This window comes from Uloborus diversus, chromosome 7 (genome assembly GCF_026930045.1).
Source record: "Uloborus diversus isolate 005 chromosome 7, Udiv.v.3.1, whole genome shotgun sequence".
Lineage (NCBI taxonomy): Eukaryota > Metazoa > Arthropoda > Arachnida > Araneae > Uloboridae > Uloborus > Uloborus diversus.
The window spans coordinates 123,099,986-123,120,935 of NC_072737.1; the positions used below are offsets into that span (position 1 = coordinate 123,099,986).

The following is a 20,950-nucleotide window of genomic DNA, read 5'->3' on the forward strand; positions in this document are numbered from 1 at the left end:
TTTTGCTATGTCTTTTAGTCGTTTTCATATCCAGCTCAACAATGTCGCTCCTGCTGTTTTCATCACACCACGACTATTCTTTCTTGATGTTGCAATTTCACTTTTGAGAAGTGTAGTTAAGGGAAAAAACGTACTCATTGCACAGTTTCAGCTAAAATTAAAGGTTCTCGCAACGTCTGATATATATATATATATATATATATATATATATATATATATATATATATATATATATATATATATATATATATATATATATATATATATATATATAAATGCTTTTATTAGCCATCTCGAGTTACACTTCACCGTAAGTAAGTCTCGTAATTCTCCAATTAGAGAACACTGAAAGAGTAACCAATAGCTAACAACCCACGAGTTATTTAGGAGTCTACTCTCGATTGGAAAACGAAGAGAAAGGTTACATTGGACGTGTCTTAGCCTAATGAGCAACCCAGTATTATCAGAGCCAGTTCAGAGGTATTCGGCGGAAGTAGTAATCTTGGCTATCAGTTTTCTCCTATATCCTAGTTTTGCTGTTAATTAACTTCTAAGATTGAATGATTTTTTCTGAAAGTGAACAATAAAAAACCGGACTGTTTATATATATGAGGCAGTGAGATGCAAATGGATGTAAGTGGACATTTTCACGCTTTGAGTATAACACGTTTAAAGTTCCGGTCCTAGCTACTTTTTATCGAAAAGTTTTCCTAAATCCTGCTGTATAGCAGCACCTACCAAGCCTACTATACTATTACTATCTATTACCCCAAAGCAGAGGAGAGGTTCACCTATTATTTGTACTAGTAATCCTATGTTGTTTTTTAAATTTGACAACTAAATCCGTTTGTTTCTTACTGCCTCATAAGTCCGCTTAATGTTTTGGTAAAAGTTTCTCAGTTTCCTGTCTCTCAATGTCTAATCTCAAAATCTGTAAATGCAGAAAAAAGTAATCGATGCCTAATAACGGTTATGAAGGTAAAATATTTTTGACAGCAATTCATTTTACCTAAAACGTAACTGCCGCTGTAATATAGCGGCAATTAATATGAAAGTAAACACTTATAACTTTTGATATATATTTACAGAATTAAGCCCTTCATTTGTAAAATTCGAAACTTCTACAAATGCGGAATAGTCATTCTATAGTTTTAATTCACTTTTATCACAAGAGTTTTTTGGGGGGAAGGGGAAGGAAAGTTTCACTCACAACCTAACCTTTTTAAAAATCTTTCGGTAGTATTATTTTTTAATAACTTCAAAGGGGTTATGCAAACATTTTTGCTTTGATTCTTCCATAATGATAAGTGAAAGTTTCTTTTCATTAAGAATCCCTTCCTTTGTTTGTTCAGCACTTTTTCATTAATAATTAATGGCGCAGAACTTCTTGTTTTGTTGAAGAAAGAGTTTGGCATTCTCATTAGTGTTGATAGCCATTTTGAAGAAGAGCAGCCAATCACAAAACTTTTTATAAGGCGAATTTTTATTCATCCATATAGAACATGAAAAAATGCATCTTTAATTTTTTTTTAGAACTTTAACGCTATTCTTCTTTTGATTCTTAATTAAAGTTCCATTGTTTTTGTGTGAGGTCAATTTGTTTTCTGTGATATTCTTTTAGCATATTCAAACAAAGAAAAATACCATAAAGGTTTTTAACAGTATTATACTTGGACAAACAGTGAATTGAAAAGAAATGGTTATTTTAAAGAATTCCTTTTATCAGTATCATCATTATTTTCAAAAAAGATTCCAAGTCAATGTTAATACTCGTTGTCTATACAAACATGTTTTGCTACATAAAGTTACGTCATTGAATGAAAGACAACTGTCAAATGTTGCAATGAAAAATTAATTTAATGAATTTTTTGACCCTTGTCTATAGTACTGTAAATAAAATAAGAAACATTCATGTTTCATGAAACAAATAAATAAACACACATAGTTTAAGACGTTCCTTTAAACAAGATCTGTCGAAGCCCATCGTTTCCAGACCAAGTCTTTCAAAGGGTTTATTGTGATAGAAACATACCCACATTTTAAGCAATTTAAACAATTACACAAAATACACCGCCAGCTCAGTTATTCCACCAGAGAACAGCAGTTTCGTACCTTTCAGCGCTCATGAGCTCAGAATAGGAAGTGACTGAGCTGGTGGCAGAAAACCTCTAGAAGGCGGCTTTTTTTTTTTTTTTTTTGAGGTTTCCCTCCTCCAGCTCAGTTACTTCCTGTTCCGGGCTGATGAGTACTAAAAAGTACAAAACTGCAGTAGTCGGATGGAATAACTGAGCTGGCGGTGTATTTCATGTATTTCTGCCTTAGCCCTGGCTTAGGGCGGTAACTTACTGCAAAGTGTAAACAATTGTTTTCATTTTTAACACAAAGACTATTTCTATAAAACTGGTTCTTAGCAAAATGTATAAAGTAAAAAAAAAAGCTTATGGTTTCTTGATTACAACACTCAAAAATTGCAGTTGGTATTGGTGGTATAGTAAAAAACTATTCGTACACATTTGTATATCCACTATTCCTTCTTTCAGATGCTTAATTTAAATAGTACTGGTTGCTTTAGAATTTACTTAAACATAAAGATATTAAGGTTAACTGCAATTTTTCTGTGTTGTAATAAATAAGTCATATGCTTATTTTATTTGATGCATTTTACGAGAACCAAGCTTATAGAAAGTCTTCATGGTGAAAAAGCATTTTTTAAAAACATTTTATTTTAAAGTTTTTTCGTTTTGAAATGCATTTAAGACGAAACTTTTTTTAATGTACTGTGTTCTTTTTTTGTTGTAAAAAAGGAGCTTATAAAAACGCTTTTAAACTGATGACTTGATTTGAATCAAAGAAAGCTTCAAAAGTCTGCATTCTTTGAAAAGTTTAAAAAACTCGAAATTTAAAAATCTACAATTGCTTAAGTTGAGCCTTGAAAAAAAAATCTTACCTTTATTATCAGAAGTAAAACATTTTAATAATTGTTATTCGTAACTCCAGAGCTCGAATACGCTACCTTGCTGTGATTAACAATACTAAAGAAAAAGGTAAACCATTCCGTTCCACGTGTTTTCTTTGGGGAAAATTACAGGCTTCAGACAGTTTGTGGCGTAATGTAATTTCAGAGGAATAGAAAAGAAAGTTTCCCACAAGCATGATGAAAAATTGCTGTCCGTCATTAAGTTTCAAAGCAAGTTATAAGTTACGGCATCTGTTTGTTTTACCTTTTTCATCCGCCATTAGGCAGTGGCTGCAGCGCCCCCTATAGCTTATTGGAGTTGCGAATTTATCGCAGTTTTTGACAAAAATTAAAAAGTGGAATCAGTGGGTCTTAGGACAGAGCAAGGCGCCACAAAATTTCGCTTACACTTATGGACCATGACACTTTCTGAAACTAATAGCAGCAAAGAGGGTGCTACAGAAAATCCCTGTTTTCCATTACGTTGCCATTGATTTGTGGATGCACAGGATTCCATTCAGCATCTCTTGCGGTCAAAATGGTCCACATGTGAATTTAAAAATTTTTCGAGAATTTCAAGAGCAGATCATAATTGCATCGGCTTAACACAGAAAAGTCATGAATACAAAGCGTCAGCGCCATCTAAAGCCGAAATTGTCTTTAAATCGTAAAATATTATATAAAAGTTCAGACAATGTTATTGCATTACCAGTTTTCAAAGTCTTAAGAAACAGGCTATTATAATTCACAAATTATATTAAATGACAATGTCAAGCTAATCATTTAACATTATTTTTAAGTTTCAGAAATGCAAACAAGATCTTCTTCTGAAAAAATTGCTTATCATTTATTGCCATCATATTTGAAATGATAAGTTGGGGAAAGAGCATCATCTTTATGACAAAAAGTGTGGTTGTAAAATAAAATTGACAAAAAAAGAAAAAAAAAACCTTAGCAAAATAACCGATTTTTTAAGAGAAGAAAATCGTGAACTAATCTAGTACTATTTCTTTCAAACCTTTGTTTTAATATATTCTTAAACAACGAATTTTAGTTAAAGAGTGAACAGAAAATTATAGTAATTTTTGTCCGTTTTATTTTTTTCTAAATAAATGAAGGATACATTCTTTCCCGACGCTAGTAAAACTTGTACTTTAAAAAATATTGATTGTGTGCAAAATAATGAAATAAAATATGTGAACACTTTGCGATCCTTCACATAAAATAGGACGTTTTAGTGAATGCAATGCTTTCAGAAATGTATTAGGGAAAAGGGGAAAAAATTTATAATATTAGCCAGCGTAAAGTGTTTTTTTTTTCTTTTTGCTACCCATTTGCCTTATGTATAAACATTAGTAGCGTCTAAACTATCTTTAGTGGCCCATCATCATTTGCATACTCCAGTTAGAAAGTTTTTGCAACATTTTCTCCAAACTTTATCATCATTATATCAATAACAAACGTGGCAGAATTAATTTCGTTATTCATGATCCCATGAACTCGTGCTCTCAACGATTTTCATTTTGAAAAATTCTTCTATCAATTGCTATCTCTAAGGACGAAATTTATCTTTTCAACAAAATATTAGGCTAATATGTGTTGCCGCATGCATTAATTAAATTAATCAACTTAATAAATTTTACTTATGTTTTAGCCGCAAAATAAAATTTTCTCAAAAGCTTTTAAGCACTCATTATGTATAACATAGATAATCATATTTTTCAATAATAATAGTGTAATTTTCGTTACGAGTAGTTAAACTGACTTTTATAAAAGTTCAAAGTGATATGAACTCATTGCTGTGTTTTTCTTTTTATTCAAATGAGCAATTTAGAATAACTGTGAAGTGCACACAGGTATATACAGTAAAAAAATAAAATAAGTGTAGCCCCTCGTTATATCGCTCTTTTCTTGTTTCCCAAAATATTAAAGCCTAAAATAAGAAGAAAAAAAACTTTGCTTTAAGTTTGAAACCATTTCTAAAAACATATAACATTGCTCAGAGAAGGTCCCTTTCTTTTTTATTTTGTCAATGAACAAAAGGAAGCTATTCTTCTGAATTCGATGGAAAAGCCGCAGCAATTCCTGTCATTCAAATGTACATACCCGCGCAGTATATTTTAGTTTAAGATAATCTTTAAACTACTTGACATCTTCTTTTGTATTGATACATTGCCTTTTTCAATGAGTGAGAGACATCAAGCAGGTGTCAGACGTGCCCATGTAGAAGAGAATATACGCCCTCCTTTTAGTACAGAAAAGATTTTTGCTTGGTTGCGCAAACCGGGATTTGCATCAAAGAAAAGAAGAATGATCTGGATGGGCAAAAAAAGTTTTCTGTAAACAATGTGGTTACTTTTACTTTTTACATTCTTTCTACAACCAGTCAAACGGAAAGAAATTAGAAAATGGGGATATTGATTACGATTGGATATAAGAGGATATTGAAATGCTCATTCTTATCTCGCGGTAGCTCATAAAGATCGTCTTCATTCGCCATTTCATGTTAAACTTTCTGACGGTGAATATTTTCTTAAATTTCAATGCTGTTTAAATTTTAATAGCTGTTTAAATTTTAATAGCTGTTTAAATTTTAATAGGTGTGATAATACATTCGTGAACTACATCGAAACTATTAGAAAATCATGTCAAAAAAAAACGAATGCTAATTTACTTGTGAATTGGACTTGTAAGAACTATTTTTAATGACCTCCGTTATATCGCGCTTTCGGATTTCGCTCTTTTTCTTTGTCCCCCGAAAAGCGCGATATAACGACGGATACTACATAGTCGAGAGTGGGGATACTTGATCCCTCTAGAGATATATTCACCCTCTGCAATTTAGGCTTGCCATACACAATGCACAATTTTAAACCAGCGAAGCCTGCGTAAGTTGGCTACTTGCGGTGCAGTACTTTTGCGATCAACTTAGACAGGTAGTCAACTTATAAAGGTTATTATACAGTTGAACCTGTGTAAGTTGACCACTTGCGATGCAGTACTTTTGTGGTCAACTTAGACAGTTGTTTAACATTCAAGTTTTATATATATACTATATACACTAGTTGACAAAATTAAGAGATGGAAGGCATTTTTCCAAATATCTCGAGAAATACTGGATAAAAATAAATGAAACTTGGTATTGATATAACTTATATTATGACAATAGTGTGCTAAGCAAAAATTAAAGTGCCATTCATTGGCAAGAGCTAAATGTCAAATGTAACCAATGTGAACTGATCTAAGCATATTGTATAAAAATTGACTCTTATCCAATGAAGTAGTGAGGAAATGTGTAATATTTACTTCTTCAACTTTGCTTCTCAGTTGCAATTCACAAAAAAATATAGTTTTTTGTTTAGGGGGAGTAGCGCCCTGGGTTATATCTTCATCATTTTCTTAATTATCATCGAAAGCGAGTAATAAATCTGATATCGAAAGAATTTGTAATGTGACGAGACGATACATTTGTGATGAAGTTCTAAAAATTTTTTAAAGAAGAGTGTCAACGGCTTTAGTCCACAATTTTCATGACGGATAATTGGACGATCAAAGTAAATCCCCCTCACATACAAAGGCCAAGCAGACAGAACAAAAAGAATGGCAGAACGGTGCCAAACAGCTATAAGGAAATTTATCTTGAATAAATGGAAATGCAAAAAAAAAAAAAAAAAAAAAATTGTGAGTCTTGTAGATGAACAGTTATATTGGTATGTTTGTAGAAAAACGTTTTAAGCGGACTTTCTGAAAAAAAGGTAACGTAAAATACGAAATATTTGAATTGAATTTGAAATATTTTATGAGTATGACTTATTTCAGGGACCAGCAGAAATTAAGCAGGATAACGTAAGAAACGCACAACGTGTAATCGGGGTTTACTGTATAATTACAATTTGGCGTATTATTTTTACGCTGTTATGAAATACTAAAAACACATTGAGGCATCATTAAATATAGAAAATTTTAAAAGTAAAATTTATATATTTCGAACCATTTTCGACTATTTCATACCTTTACTTTTTTCCTCTGTAAGTTGTTTACAATACGAAATCATACTTATTAATATTTCAAAAATATTTTCCTTTCACTGCTACTGGATTCTCACCCCACTATGTTCATTTCCATTTCAAACAGTGTCTATGTCCCTAAAGCATTAGCAAGCAGCTGCAGTTGGCTAATTTAATGAAATTACTTTTTGTAAGAACAGCAATTTTTTATAATTAACTACGAAAAATAATGAAACTGTGAAATACTCTCTTCTTCTCAGAAACATTTGGGTAACAATAAAGTATAGTAATTAACATATTAATTAATTTAATGTACATAAACTGCTACAAATGTTGAAATCATATTTCTTGTGTATATTTTTCATCACCATATGTTCTGTCGGAGCATATTTTGGAATAGATGAGAACGTATTGCAAGGAGCAAGGAATTGCAAGTATTTTTTCCTAAATGTAGTAACCATTTTTTTTGAGCACTAAAATTCTTGAGTTTTTCAAGAATAAAATTAAATTTTGCTTTAATTTTTCAATTATACATATTTTTTTGTTTTAGAAACATATGAAGCTTTCTTTTCTATCCTTTTAAAACTTTTCAATTTCTTTTCTGAAAACAAAAAAGGTATCGTCATCTTATTCGTGTTGTGGTTTATAATATTATTATTATTATTATTAGTAGTAGTAGTAGTATCAGTATTAGTATTACCATTAATATTATTTATTCCACAGCAGCTTTTAGGTTGGAGTATGCTTTTATTTCTTAGAGTATTTTGCTTTTTGATTATATGTTTTGACAAAATTATAAGTTAAACCTTTAATGTACTGTAAACCTGATGTGTCTAATAGATGTATGTCACTATTGAGGGATCAACAGATCATCATAATAATTAAAGCTACACTTTGCACAACCAGTCGCACAAGCTTCAACATAAGAGGGCCTAGTCAGGTATTTACACTATCGGGTATTGAGGTTTTTATAATCAAATCCAAACTCAACTGGGATTAAAAAAGCAATTTTTTTCTTGTTGAAAGAAATATTTTATAATTCCTTGAAATTGTTAGGTAAATCAAGTTTAAGTAAGTAATAAATATAAACGTTAATTGCCATTTTGAAAGATATATGTGGCAAAAGCAAGGAGTTTGAAATTCGAAATTTTACTGCCAACCGCGTCTTGAGGCCCTTAAGTGCTTAAAAGTATTTTCGCTTGCAACATATAAACAAGATCAGACTTTGAAGGTGCGTTTTTTCTAAGATTATTTTATCATGGCATTAAATTTAGGTTTCGGGGGGAAATAATCGTAAAATAAATCATCTTCATATCCCGAAATCAAAATATCAGAACAGTAGAAGGAAAGTAAAAAAAACTAAATATCTAAATATCTAATTGCCTTAGATCAAGAAAAAGAATTAGAAAATCATTGTTTTATACAAACTATAAAGAACATAAATAAAGAAACCTATTAACTGTGAAATGTCCAAAATAAAATTAAAAGAACGAAAATTTCTTCCAGGTTCTAGAAAATAATACCGAATCGAATGCGTCATTAAAAATATTTGAAAGTATTCAAATTAGAGAGGAAAATCCAATAATTATAAATGCTACCAGGGGCATAGTCAGCTCAAAATTGAAGAGGGGGGGGGGGAGGTAGCTTTCTAAATTTAAATTTCTTCACGGTGTATGAGGAAAAGGAATTCATCTGCAATAAAGCACTTCAGAAAAAGAAAGAACAGTTTTTGTGAAAAGAGAAAGAAGACGTGTTTTTTGATCAACATTTAATAAGGGCAGCAAATTTTAAAATTCACAGCATCCACTAAGAGCTGTTGTTTGTGAAAACACACCTATTAACGCTGAAGCAACGTACGTCACGTGCGGGACACGTGATTTCATAAAAAAAAGATACTTTAAAATATTAATGAATATTTTTTTTCTGCTTAACAAATTACAAACTTATGTGCGATTTCTTGAACAAAAAAATCGTCATTACCTTTTGAAATTATCGTTTTTTGATGAAATATATGAACTGTCACGTGCGGGACGAAAGGGTTGACTCTTTCGTTGGATGGCCCAAAAGCCTATTTTTAGTAGTTGTACATCTGTCTCAGCAATGTTTTAATCCGATGAAAAGCGCTTAATGGGAGGTGGAGTACTTGTTAAACAGGACTAAAAGTAATGCCGAATCTTTCCTTAATTATTATTATTATATTTCTTTTGTTTCTTTTGATTTTATTTGACATATTTTCTATTTTGAAAAAAAGAACGGTGTCACTTTTGGCCTTCCTAGGGCATTGTCATTAATCCTAATCATCAATCAGGTTGAATCTAGTGCGAAAAAACTCATTTGTTTTCTGTAGAATCTGAAAAAGCATTGAGAAATAACATCCCCAAAGATATCCTTAACTCATTTACAAAAGTGTTTCACACATCGAAAATCTAAAATACGCCTCAAAAATTTAGTCTAGCGTATTTTCTTGTTTTGTATTTTAAATACTACTCTTCATATCGCAAAAAATGGAGAAAAGAACAATTGAAAATTTAAAAATATTACATTTAAATGATTTTTGGTTTTTAAAAACCAAAATATGAAACATCATTAATGATCTCAATCAAAATTGTGCGCAGCTTATGTCAACTTCCATTTTATTTTAGAAATTCGTTCCTTGTAAACAAATGTTAGGCTTCTCAACTATAATTATATGCATGAAATATCTCTCTTTGAGGTTAAGCCATGGCTCCAACTTGTTTTCAGTCTAAACACTGTTGCAATAAACATTCAGAATATCCACATGAGCTACAAAACAAATCAACCTCTTTGCCAAACTACTTAGATAAATTGCTAGAGTAGGGACGTTCATAATGGTCAAGCTTTCATGGTAAATATTAAACTTTATTCCAAAATCCATAGCATCTGCGTTCTTCTGCATCATAATTCTTGAATAGCAATATTCTTGAATAGGTATTGTTATAAGGCAAACTAAGTATTGTTTGGCAGAGAAACATGAACATAGTTAACTTTATAATGATTCATATTTGTATTTTAAATTAGTAGAAGCTCTAAAAGGTGCCTTCCTTTTTAAGTAAAATTTTGGTTCCAAACAATTTTATTTTTTGTTAAAAGCATTAAAATGTTGTTTTAAATGTATTTCATAGATGTATTACTTTGAGTAAAATTAAAAACCTATATATCCAATAATATCTTATCTTTCTTTAACCAGTAACTATCAAACACATTCATCTAGACATTTTGTAACATTTTCATTTGTTAACGTAAAATATTTTACATATATGTGTGAGAAAAATAATTAAAGAATTATTGTAAAAATTGAGTGCTAAAATTCATTGGTAAATGTTTCAAATACTTTTTAATAAATATTCTTAAATTAGATGCAAAATAAAAGCAGTAAATTGTCACGTATTACACTCTATAACAAAAAAATCGACGCACCAAGAAGGAGTAGTCCGATTGAGACGAAAATTGGTGGATAAGAAGACACTGTACAGAATTGTAAATTATTAAAATCTCAGAACAACTGAATAAGTTTTGTCACAGTTACAGTAACCAAATCAATAAGGTGTTGACCCGCCTCTAGTCTGGATATAAGCTGAAGCAAGGCGTGGCATAGACCGATAAAGCTCCCGGAGAGTGTCCTGCGGTATTTCCTGCAAAGTTCGCTTCAATTGCCGAAAGAGGCCATCAACATTCCGTGCCTGATGTAATCACTTTCCCATCATATCCCGGATGTGCTCAATGGAAGAGAGATCTGGCGATCTTACAGGCTAAGGAAGTGTTTAGATAAAATGGAACAACGTTAAAAGCACGAAAAATATAAAAAGTTTAAAAACGCAGACATGTTTCGGAGGCAATATTTAAGGCGTAATATATAAGGCGTAATTTACAGACCCATAAATAAACTTTCTTTTTCTAAACTGAAGCACCCAATCCAACCACTTGATCAGTGGGGCATATATCACATTCCTTGTCAATGTAATATTGGTTACGTGGGACAGACAAGGCGTTCACTTAAATTTCGTTTGAAAGAATATGAAAACCACGTTAAAAAACAGGAACTGAACAAATCTTCAATTGCGAAACATTGTTGGGACATAGGGCACAATTTTATCTTTACGGAGGCCAAGATCATTTGCAGACCTACAACAGTAAGTGAATTAGATTTTCTGGAATCCTTTTACATTCATAAAAATTTAAATAATATTTGCAATGAGTCTTTTGCTGTTCCACACTTTTCTTCAATCTTATTCAATTTTACATGTTCGAATACGTCATATCTTGCCTCAGTACTCGCTGATATCTGATTGGTCAATGTTTTTCCGGTTACGCATTTAAACTCTCCCTTGACCACATTTCATCCATTTGTTCATTTCGCACTGAGGAAGGAGGCAATTGCCTCCGAAACATGTCTGCGTTTTTAAACTTTTTATCTTTTTTGTGCTTTTAACGTTGTTCCATTTTATCTAATTTACCTTGCGCAAAGCTATCGTTTTTCAATAAGGAAGTGTTTGACAAGCTTGCAGAGAGTTCATAGCAACACGTGCCGTGAGTGGTCTGGCATTGTCCGGCTGAAAAACCAGCCGAGGGTACTGCAAAATTAACGGTAGCAAAACAGGTCTTAGGATGTCGTTGACGTACCACTGTGCAGTACGTGTACCTCTAATTACGACTACAGGGGTCCGGCTATCAAAGGAAATGGCACCCCAGATCATAATGCCTTATTGAGGGCCAGTGGGCGTGCAATAGTGAAAGCAGGATCCCACCTCTGCCCTGGGTGTCTCCAAACACGTTTTCGATGATCGTCAGGACACTGTTAAATGCGGGATTCGTCGCTGAAGACTATACGTCCCCAGTCGGTATCATTCCAACCTGATCTAGCCATGCACCATTGTAATCTGGTTTGGCAGTGTGCAGGTGTCAGCGGCAGGTGGCGTAACGGTCGGCACGAGCGTAGATTTCGTTGTCTCAACGGTAAGTTAATGGTCATGATGAACACTGGTGTTTGGATTGAACGTCTGATGGTTGATAGAGATGAAGAAGACTCTGTGACAACTGATCGGGCAATCACTCGGTGCTCACGATCTGTTGTGAACCTTGGTCGATCGCTATCATTCTGACCGTGAACTCTACCATTTTCATCCATCCTCGACAGCATCTTCAAATGGCCTCATCGTTTTGACTTAAATGACGAGCGATTCTCCGATTGGTCCAACCGGCCTCTTTCAATCCAATAATACCACCTCTCTCAAACTCTGACAGTTACTCGTAATAAGCAAGAACTCTGCGGCGAGGCATTTTTTAAGCTGTTAAAAGGTAATTTGAATCGCAATCAAACCAAAATTTTTAACAACCGTTGAAGAATTGCTCCTTATATACATCTGCTGGATGCGCAGTTCTGATGTTCCGGAGATCAAACTATTCATTTATTGGACACCAAATTTTAATGCAATTGGATGATTGTTTTTTGGTGCGTCGATTTTTTTGTTATAGAGTGTAGTAAATGAAACTTTTGGTCATTGTTTGAGAAAATATTATTTTTGTTCAACCAAAATCAGGAGAAGTATTTAAAATGTTTTGCACCCGTAAAATAGAAAACATTACTTTGAAATGAAATAAAATTAAATATGAAAATAATGCATCGATTCTTGTTTGTTAGAATGTAACATCAACGATGATTTCATAATATGATAAACATCGTTAAATAAAAATACTTAACTCAGGGCCCTTCTTTATAAAAAAAAAAGTAACAAATTATCTCTGGGTGAGGAAACAGCTTTCTTTAATACTAAACATTTTATTCAGATCTTTCCAGTTCAGTTAATTTACGCAGCAGTTACAAGAATTCAAGCAATATGACCCATGGCTTTATGGCTTTGGGTAACATTTCATATTTTCGGAACTTTTGTTACGAACGCGGTTAGCAACAGATGGACGAAATTTGTTTGCCAAAAACATAGAAATGGCGCTGTTTTATCGCAAATGGGTTTATTGGTTAGTGCATCAGTAACCTATCTACATGTATGGAGTTTTTTTTCACTTCAGAAATCAATTTTAAACAGACCAGCTGGTTAGAAATATTATTGTTCCTTCCTTTCAGTAAATAAAATAGGAAAAGTAGTGTTTTAGGAATTTCTTTTCCGGATTTTTTTTATAATAACCAATTTAAATTTTGTATTTTTTTTCTTTTGCCTTTTTGTTGTTTCTTTAAGGCGGAAAAAAGGTAACATTTAGCGTTTAACCAATTTGTCTACAAAAAAAAGTGAGTGTTTTCACGTTTTCAGTTTATTACCTTGTCACTTTCGATTAATTACTGTAAACAAAAACTTCATTTGTCATAAAATTAGACAAGTTCATTTCTATTTAAATATCAGAGTTCCAACTAGAAATCTAACTGTCAAACTGAATACACTTCTGACTTTGAACAAGCCTTTTCATCGTAAAATTTAAGGTTAAATCGAAAAAACGAATGCCACATTTGCATAGTTACAAATAAAATGCCTTTTAAACTGACGTTAACACAAATATAGGGAGTCAGTCGTCATGTCAAAATTTTTAAAATGAAGGGGGGAGGAGACAAAGGGTATTTACTGAATTTATGTTATACCAAAATACAGTAAAAACAAATAGAAATATAAATTTCTCAGAACCGGAAGAAGGAGGGGGGGGGGGGCAATTGAATCTCCTGACCCCCTAAATGACAGATCTGAATATGGGTTCGCTTTTAAATTGATGACTTGAATAATTGAAAGTCTAAAAAACTTTTGAGACTTAAAAAATTTCAAAACCTATAATTCCACAAAATAGCTGCTTAAGTTTAGTTTTGAAATTCATGTGTTACTTCTGTTAACAAGTACTTTATAATTACTGTTATTCCCTTTTGGTTTGACAACAATTAGAAAGTTTGTCCACCCCCCAGCAACACAGCAAGCATAATAAAATCTAACTATAACAATTCCTACTTATTGCTTAAAAAGACAAAAAAAAAAAAAATGTTTACCCGGAAACAAACGCGATATTTGCTTCATGTGCATTTCTTTTAACATTTTGCTTAGTTGGTTCTAACAGCTCCAAAATGAAATTCTCGATTCAGACGTTTTGTCTCTCTTATGGGATTTTGTTTTGTGCTAGTTCTGAAGAGACCCCAATATTTAGCTTTCCTAAGTAAATAGCCCTTGTGTTACAATGATTTAAAGAGTAGCGAGAATAAAAAAAAGTATGTTTAGTCTTCTTGTTATGATAGTCAAGAAATTTGCTTTAGCTTGTGGGAGTTTGCGAACACTTGCGATTTTGGATTTAATGGAACGTGGAAAAACATTAGATTCTTATTATGAGAGCATATGAGGCAGTGAGAAGCAAAGGGATGTAAGTGGACATTTTCAAGTTTTGAGTAATACGCTTTCAAAGATAACATCCTAGGTAGGCTTTCATTGAAATTTATTTTTAATCATGCTGTATAGCAGCAACTAATAGGGCAATAAGTACCATGTCTTGCCCCAAGACAGAGGAGACGTTTACCTACCATGTGTACTGGTTATCTCCAAATATTTTTTTCTTTTCTGCTCATATTTGAAGTCAGAAGTCCATTCCAACCGATCAATTTATGGATTTAAAAAATTACTTTTTTACCTAATTCGATACTTCTTGATAAATATTAAAAAAGCTACTAAGCTATTTGGAACACATTCAGATCGATCAGCTCAAAAACTTTCCTAAAAAATGGATTTTCTCCCAATAAGTCAATCAGTAACTTCTTTTTCCCCTTCCTTTGAAATGTTCAAAATCGGATTGAGCGTGTTTTAAAACTTAACTCCTCAAGTACTCTTTAAAAAGTTTAACAAAAATCAATAGCTTTTTTTTTTTTTTTTTTTTTAATACAGAGCATGAAATGTGTACTATGATCGATTTTGAAGAAATACAAAAATATCCTAAAATAAAAATTAAAAAAAAAATAATAATTTTCTTTGCTTGAGCTAGTTGTTACATACGGCTCGCGGTTAGTATTTGCTATGTAAAGTAAGAGTACCGGTTAGTTTAGGTAAATGGCGCTTATTGAAAACTAGTGGGTGAATTCCCGGAAAAAGAGACATGACACTTGAATTTTAAAAATTAATATTCTGTCACTTGTCATGTATCTTTCTCTTCAGAAATAAATGAGTTTCTTGAATCTTAACTTGTTTTCCCCAAATAATTTGATGAATTTTAGAAAATCAAGTGCAAAATCAAGTTACCTTTGTGTGTTTCTATTTAGCAAAAAATTTATTTTTTGTACCTTACTGTAATTTCAATAAACTTGTTATCAGCATACAATATTTGGGTTAACTTTTATCTTTTGAATGTCAAGTTAAACTTTTTGGTAAGTAATTAAAAATTTATTTTGATTCAACCATGAAATAAGTCCATTACTAAGGTGACAATTTGATGTCCTTCCGTTACAAAAATACTACATATCAGTTAGTTCACCAAGAACCTATTGCGTATAGAAACTAAGGGTTTTTTATGCAAAGCAGACTTATGTCCCTTGTCAAGGAGGCATAGTTAGAATTTTATTATAGATTTCATTTATATGGTTTTTAATGGTAACGGAAATACAAAAAAATACGGTAACGGCAGGACATTTAACTATAAGCTGGTACAGGCAAAAATTTTAGAATGCTAGTACAAAACAAACTACTATTTAAAGTTAGTAGTCACATTTAAAACATATACATATAAAAAATATTTGTACGAGAATTATGTGTGCTTTTATTTAAAAATTTAACTTTCATTTAAATTTATTAAAAACTGTTTCGTGATTTTATTTCTACTATAGTATGCGATGAAAATCATGAAACTACACCTAAAAACTACTAAGCATGTGAAAATCATTTTGGTATGCCATATTTGTGATGTGTCAAGCCAATTCAAGCAGAAAAAATTGCTTTAAAACTTTAAATTTATATTGGAACAATACAATATTGAAACTGCTTTCAGATTTGTTGCCACAAGTCACAGGAAAGGACTTTTGAGAGCATTAATTTAACCGTTAAACGTACTGCAAAGATATCAGTAAATTCATAGATCAACTTTCAAAAAGATGGATCCAAAAATATCCATTCTCATCCTGACAAACAAAGTATGCACTATTTGAATCATGTGACAAGTTATGTAATTGAATATAGTAAGTACTTCAACAAATTGAAGGAGATTTTACTTCAAAGTCAACAGACTGACTTTGAAAGTCAGTAAATACTGTTGAAAATGAAGATACATCTGAATTAAAAACACCAAACCATATACTATTTTTGTTAAACTAATAAATTTTACATTCCATTAAGACTAAACTCCATTCATTTATTTTGCCATTTAGAATAACAAAATAGCAGGATAAAAGTCATTTAGGTACCATAAAAGGTAAAATGAATATGTGGAATTAATTAACATAAATGGCAAATAAATAAATTACATTTTTTTAATTGGCAAGATAAATGTCAATTTATTCGCTTTGCTTTTTAGAATGACAAAATAGTATATTCATTTTGACACTGAGATACCACAAGAATGTTATTGAAAATTAAAAGAAAAACGTTAATTTTAAAAGTTTAATTTTAAACTTCGCTTAATTCAACTTATTTTTATGTGTAAATAAAATAGGGTAGAACGGGGCATATTTACGATGACTTTTATCAATGAATTTTCTAATTTTTATACTTGAACCTAGGAAATTTTAGACATTGTGGTTTTATGAAGCAGTTATTGAAGTAAAAATATGCATATTCAGATGTTGCCCAGCTTGTGTTTTTACCGTAAAAAGATTTTTTTTTGTCCAAGTCGATTGCGTAAACTGGCCCCGAACACGAGATAAGTTTACGTATCGAGTGTGGCACGTTTACGCATAATTAATGCCAAATAGTAAGTGAAACTGATATTAAACCCAATTTAAATATTTTATTTTTATCTTAAAATACTTTAAAAATAAGAAAATCACAAATAATTAATTAGGGATCATTTTATAGGCTAAACTAAAACCATAGGACATATTGCTAATTAAAACAGAATCTATTTAGTCATCTTCTTCACCACTGTTAGACTTTACTAACAAAAATTAAGTATTTTTTTTCGCATGCTTGTCATGGGACTGCGTTTTGACATCTAAGATGTTGAACCCTGTCTTGTCTTTAGTTCAATTGGTTGTGTGCAACCAACTGAAAATTTTTTGAGCAATTCAAACAACAGATACAAGCGCAATTCTCTACCTTGTAAACAGAATCGTTCATTAGTTTCCTTTTTACAGATTGTACCAACTTTTCCCTGTCACAGGTTTCGGTTTCATACTTTTTTCTTTGATATCTTTTACTTCTGCTTCAATAGAAACTTGTATATTTTAAAGTAATTGCTCCTTTTTATTTTGTTCTGCCCATTTTGTTTCTCTTCTTTGTAGCTTTTAACTGATCATTTCTGAATTCTTCTTTAATCGGAGTATCAGTTAGGATTGGGAGCATCTTCTTTTTTTTCCTTTGCTGGTTCCTAAGCATTTGTCCTACTTTTTGGAACGGTCTCAGTTGGGGTAGTCCATATCTGATGATGTGGAAGGCTTACTGCGGAAAAATACTTGCATTATTGATAAGCCTTTTCATTATTTTGACATCTTACGTCATTCTGCTTAAACGTAATGTCTTACCATCTTTAAAATAAAGAAAATGTATCAGAGGCTGGATAGTGTATAAAGTTAAAGCTGAACAAGTATGAAGACATCACTCTATGATTGCAAGCTATAATATACCAATTTTTTTAATTTAATTTAACATGAATGGTTATTTTTTTTAAACTAAATAACCTGAAAATACTAAAGATTTGAAACAGTACAGGGTGAAAAAAGCGTCCAAGAACCGTTTAGAAGTAAGACAGAGTAGTAAGTCAGACAGTAAAAACGTGCGTAAATGTACCCCGATGAAAAGGGTTTGTTACGATTTGGCGCGACCGTTTCGGCGCGGCTGTTTCGGCGCGGCCGTTTCGGCGCCGGCCGATTCGGCGCTGGCCGTTTCGGCGCCAGATTTTTGCATTCTGAACTTCATGATTTTCAGGTTCATTTATTGACTAAAAAAGTATTTATTTTTGAAAGTTAGTTCTAAACACTTATAGTTATCATTTTTCTGTAATCGATTTACAAATTACTGCTAATTACTTTTTTTAAATGTTTTACTATTATTCTTATTATTATTGCTTTTTTTTTTGTTACTAAATAGTTAGTCAACAATTTAGTGTTATAGAACAGTTACAGGAAATAAAAAGACACAAAATATTTTATTTTAATAAAAAAAACTAAGTTTAAAGTATTTTTTATACATTATATTAGTTTTTATGAAACGTAAATGCAATATATAATAAGAATAATCTTTACATAGAAAATATCATCTATAACTTGTAGTCTTATAACTTTTTTCTTGTCTATTCTGTGTTCAAAGGTAGCTACATAACTTAAAACTTTATGGAGAGCAGGGTAACGGGTGATTCTCTCAACATGTTAAATTTGCCAATGACAAATATGAAAAATTCATCTTATTATTAGCTAACAGTTTTTAACTTTTATATAATAAAGATAAGATATTTTAGTAAGTGCACAAATTAATGATCAGCAGCAAAAAAAAAAAAAAAAAAATTCAATTTAAATTTAATGAGTTCTAAATTTAAACTGCATAGAGAAATGCCAATGCTGTCTGTCTCCTAACTTATCTACTTCAAAAAAATTATGAAGATGTTTTTTTTTTTTTTTTTTGAAAATTTATAATAAAAAAGAAAACAAAATGCATCTTTAAAAATATTACTTCATAAAACTTTTTACAAAACTTAAAAAAAAAAGATATCTAGAATTTTGAAGCACTATTTATATTTTTCATAAGAAATTTTAATTTTTTACACTACAAACATTTATGCATTACTTGTGTTTTTTTATTGCTCAAGTAGGATCACGTTTTAAAAATAAACGCATAGTATTTTTACATGAAAATATTTGTTAATTTAAAACAAAAGTGTACGGGAACAGAAATTGATAAGCTGGGGAAAAGTTTTCAAGTTCCTTTTCCTGTGCTTCAAGCCATTATATTCCTTTAATATAGATATATTATATATCACCTTCACATTTGTATATCATTTATTTTATCTAAATTGAATATGTGATAGGAACGAGATGAACTTGACCTAGGTGGCATATTTGTATGCAGACAATTTCGATTTCAGGAAAGTTTTATCTCATTAAAAACGAACAATTGATGACATTCTCTAAACATATAACATTAAATAAAGAAACCACTCCTTTTTAAATTTCAAGATTCTCCATGAAAGGAAAAAAAGACTATTCAATCCTGGGGACACTTTTGCTCTGAAAAATTAGTAACATTTTTTGACAAATAGAGAAATGAAAAAAAAAAAAAAAGTTTACATGTTCCTCTTTACCCTACATATGTACAAAAATTAATTCATAAACAAAGTACGAACACGGAGAGATTAGTAGAACTTGCAAAAATTTTAATATCTTACCGTCTAAAAATTACATTCTACATTTTTACACTAATTTGCCATCTGGTAATTATGAGCAATGCTCCGCAAATACTCTATTGCAGGCATGGAACCAAACTTTAGGACAGTTTCTCTAATCCTTTTGTCTGCATCTGGCATCTCTGTATTTTTTAAGTTTCATTTGTGGTTCATGGCCAGCTAACAATTGCTCAAAATGAGCATCCCTTCCCTTTTGAACTTTTCGTAGTCCGTCGATCAGTTTCCAGATAGTAGGGTGCTGCATTCCCAATTCGTACTGCAGTCGACGATGAGCTGCCTCCGCATGGTTGTTAGTTCGATCTTCTCCATTTAATGTTCGGTTATAAAGGTTCCATATTTCAGGCACAAACAGAGGATTGCGTCTTCCATTTCCGCTTCTGTTTGCTCGTCCAACGTAGGTATCTTCGAACCAGTTTAGGAGCCCTTGAAGTTCATTCGGCAGTTCCAATCCTAGAGCGTCAGTATATTCATCAATTTTATCTATACGAACGAAGGCAAGTGCGATTACCATTTCGGCTTTCAACGCAAAATCTGCATTTGTGTTGTATTCGTTAATCAAACCTAATTCTCGCAAATGCTTACGCATGTTTTGAGACAGATGAAAAAAACACCCTTGCAAATCAACATTTGGAAAGACGTCCTTCGCAGCTGTATGAAAGGCTTTTTCATAGTCGCACAGTATTGAGGTGGGTTTCAAGTTTGGTTCTGCTTCCTTCAATAATTCAAACATTCTGACATATGTAATACGTTATTTGTTCGGAAGGAACGCGTACAGTATAGGATGAACTCCTCCGTGTTTTTTTACCAAAATGGTATACACTTGTTGAAAGAGATCTGGAGCTATACTAAAAGTACCATCGGCATACCATATCTCAGAATTAAGTAAATACTGCAGCCAGCTTGCCCGTCCGAATATTAAAATGCGATCAGGACTAGATCCACTGTCGCACAACAAAAATTTTTCTTGAACTCCTGGATGAGGAACATATGTTTTATAATCATCTGGAATTACTAGTGTCCGTAAATCTGTTGGATTTGAAGGTGCGTTCGTGACTAAATTCCGTTTTCGTTGAATTATTTTTCTTATCGCACATACATGCGGAACGACAGCAAGGCTACCCTGGGATACTGATGTTAAGCATTGATTCATGACAGTAGTAGGTGACTCCAAAGTCTCTGCCGCTCTCTTTTTAATGTTGCTTTTGAGTAGAGCAACCTCAACTTGTGCTGAAGACTCCACATTCAGTTGCTTCAACACGATGCCGGCCTTAGTATGGAGCCTTGCTTTGCAGCGATCTTTCTTTTCGCAACGCCAAAATTTCATCTCCATATCACTTAAGCTTGTTTTGTCAAAAATATATAGGAAGCCATTGTGAGCAAATTTTTCCTTCTCACGTTTTGTTAGTATATTCTTAGCCATGAAAAGTCACGTAATCTTTACACGTTAATCTTT

The 20,950-nt window shown here is 31.9% G+C and overlaps 2 protein-coding genes across 2 annotated transcripts in view; both read right to left on the reverse strand.

Annotated features, from left to right (window-relative positions):
* The window catches only part of LOC129225514 (glycine receptor subunit alpha-2-like), a 71,190-nt gene that overhangs the window by 26,339 nt on the left and 23,901 nt on the right, over positions 1-20,950 (reverse strand). The window lies entirely within an intron of this gene.
* LOC129226865 (uncharacterized) lies at positions 19,592-20,227 on the reverse strand. The gene has a single exon (XM_054861494.1). The coding sequence runs from the start codon at positions 20,225-20,227 to the stop codon at positions 19,592-19,594; it is 636 nt and encodes a 211-aa protein (XP_054717469.1).

Bases quoted from the DNA above. Each gene is read 5' to 3' on its own strand.
- LOC129226865 (XM_054861494.1), bottom strand. From the start codon at position 20,227: ATGTTTGAATTATTGAAGGAAGCAGAACCAAACTTGAAACCCACCTCA.